The sequence below is a fragment of the Montipora capricornis genome, chromosome 14 (assembly GCF_036669925.1).
Source record: "Montipora capricornis isolate CH-2021 chromosome 14, ASM3666992v2, whole genome shotgun sequence".
NCBI lineage: Eukaryota > Metazoa > Cnidaria > Anthozoa > Scleractinia > Acroporidae > Montipora > Montipora capricornis.
The window spans coordinates 14,154,496-14,156,995 of record NC_090896.1 but is presented as its reverse complement, the minus strand read 5'-3'; the positions used below and the strand labels follow the sequence as shown (position 1 = coordinate 14,156,995).

The following is a 2,500-nucleotide window of genomic DNA, read 5'->3' as shown; positions in this document are numbered from 1 at the left end:
TTGATGAGTAAAATAATAGTCTGGCATTAGACAGAGTAAAATCTGTTAAGTCTCACTTCCAGGAGTCAATGGGTTAAAACCTACATGGGTTAAACTCACTTTGATCCTTTGTAGGAAGATTCTAATAACGAAATCCTATGAAGCAAACCCTGAATTTAAGGATATGAAATAAAAAATGGTGGTCAAATTTCAAGTCATGAGCACTTTATGGTACTATGATCAAATTTTTACCCCTTGATTTTTTGAGTGTATCACATAGAATTCCATGAAAGAACAAAAACGCCATTTACCTGCATTAGTTCAGGAGATATTTAAGTTTGAAAAATGAGTAAAATATGCAAATGAGATAACTGATGATGTCACACTCAACCCAATTATATTGAGTGTATAAATAGAGCTACCTTGGCCAATTTGCAGCGCAGACCATTGAAACTTGGTAGTCCAATAGTTCTACAGGAAACACACCTATGACTGTAAAAAATTTTGTTTCCATGGCAACTCACTCTTTTCCAGTCCCCACCCACTTGATTTCAATACAACATGTATGTTAGTGATTTTCAGCTTGAAAAATATGTTAAACAAGGCCACAAACTCGAGCTAACATATTTATATGTTTGCTGGATCATGCGTATGAAGTGCTGTTAGCAAATATCAAAATGGAATGACAAAGGTGGCCAGAAACGCTTTAAATATGGGGGAGGTCTGGAACCCAGTATGATGCCATGGTAACAGAACTGTTAAGCTCATATTATGGAGAACATTTATTAGAATCTTACTGCAAAAAATCAAAACTTCTGATACAAATTGGCTGAGATATCTCTTTGCATCATATTTGAACAAAATTTGGTTGAGAGTATGACGTCATCACTTGCCTAATTTGCATATTTTAAGAACTTGAATATCTCTGGAACGAAAAGAGATATTTGAAAAAAGTAAACAGTATTTTTCTTCTCACGCAGGCTACTTGTTTATGTTTCAAAATGGCTTAGATAGGAAAGATGCGATTTTCGTCATAGTACCCCTTTAATAACAATGCATATGGCTCTTGAATTAAAGTCATGCTCATAGCCTTGCAACCAATCCATAACTAATCGGCTACAGTATAAGTGGAGTAATCAACAACCTTCAGAACTCTCATACATGCACACACAATTGTCCTCATTTGGTAATAAATGTCAAGGTATCTTTTTGTCCCTAAAACCCACACGCAATAGTCCAGTAACATTCAAACTACACTGGTATAGGGACTCTCATGAGATCTACATAATGGTGTGAATACACATAATTATTATAGTCTCATTTATGACCGTATTTTCTGGCTCATTTTCAGAATCTTGATGTGAATTTAGCTGTGAACAATCTTCTTAGTAGAGATGAAGATGATGGAGATGATGATGAAAATCCTGAGTATCTTCCTGGGGGTAAGGATTATTATCACATGGGTAGTGGCATCAGCTACTTCACTCAGAGAAGTTGGCTTCCTTTTTCCCCAAACTGGAAAAGTTAAAGACAGATTCTTTCAAACCTAAGTTTAACACATTTTGACAATGACAATATGAAGTTGTTTAAATGTGACCATCAATAATTATTATTTTACTTTTGAAATGTGGTGTCTGTCACGTTAGAACCTTGCGTGACTTGGCTTGCATACTTACTTGAACTTTGTACCGGCTCGGTGCATACATTCCACATATACAATGTATCTTGACATGGTGTTCAGAAGTGCGAGTTAAAACATGGACAGCTTTCATAAACCTCATGCAGTGAGTTTCAATGGAAACACATCAGAAAATTGGAGAAGATTTATGCAGCAATATCAGATATACAGTACTGGCTGCAGGAATAGCAGCATTACACGCCCGTATCATGTGCGTAAGTCCACCATAATGTGCGCATTTTACACGCAAATTACGCGCGCATAACCCGCGAGTAAAAAAAATACATGAAACTATAGTATGTGTAAATAATTACACGCAAATTCTTCATAATGCATGTAAAATTTTACACGCATAGTTTCGTGTAAAAGAGGGCAGAATATTCACTGTTGTACATTCATTTGTCACGGCTTTTTCTCGAAGAAAATTTTGCATGTCTAAGCTAATTGCCCTCCTGGTTTCCGAAGACTTTATTCAGCTTTTCATTTCAACATTTTTGCGACAGCTCGATCCTCACAACGAACAAATTGAATGTTAAATAAATGCAGCACAAGTTCTGAGCTTGCTTGTTTTTCGGTAATATGTCATGCTGTCAAGCATTAATTTCCATCGATCGTTCGCTCGTTAGAGTTATAACTTAGTGTGGTTTGAAATGAGAGCGAAAGGATTTATTGACAGATGACGGCAGCAATCCGAAGACACATGTAAAACCTTATTCCAAGAACACACAGGCAAGGCTGAAATTTTCAAACAGAAATGCCGACTTTCATCGTCAGATTCATGTACATTGCTAAGTGCAAAATACACGCAAGCCGCGTGTAATGGACGTAGGAATTTTACTCATG

The 2,500-nt window shown here is 36.4% G+C and overlaps 2 protein-coding genes across 3 annotated transcripts in view; one reads left to right on the top strand and one right to left on the bottom strand.

Moving 5' to 3' along the window:
* The window catches only part of LOC138032119 (beta-parvin-like), a 212,006-nt gene that overhangs the window by 43,734 nt on the left and 165,772 nt on the right, over window positions 1–2,500 (bottom strand). The window lies entirely within an intron of this gene.
* Window positions 1–2,500, top strand: part of LOC138032116 (E3 ubiquitin-protein ligase UBR5-like) — a 90,456-nt gene that overhangs the window by 15,390 nt on the left and 72,566 nt on the right. For both annotated transcript variants that reach the window (XM_068879709.1, XM_068879710.1), the window contains one exon: window positions 1,331–1,421. In XM_068879709.1, the coding sequence (XP_068735810.1) occupies window positions 1,331–1,421 (91 nt within the window). The remainder of the gene's footprint in view (window positions 1–1,330; window positions 1,422–2,500) is intronic.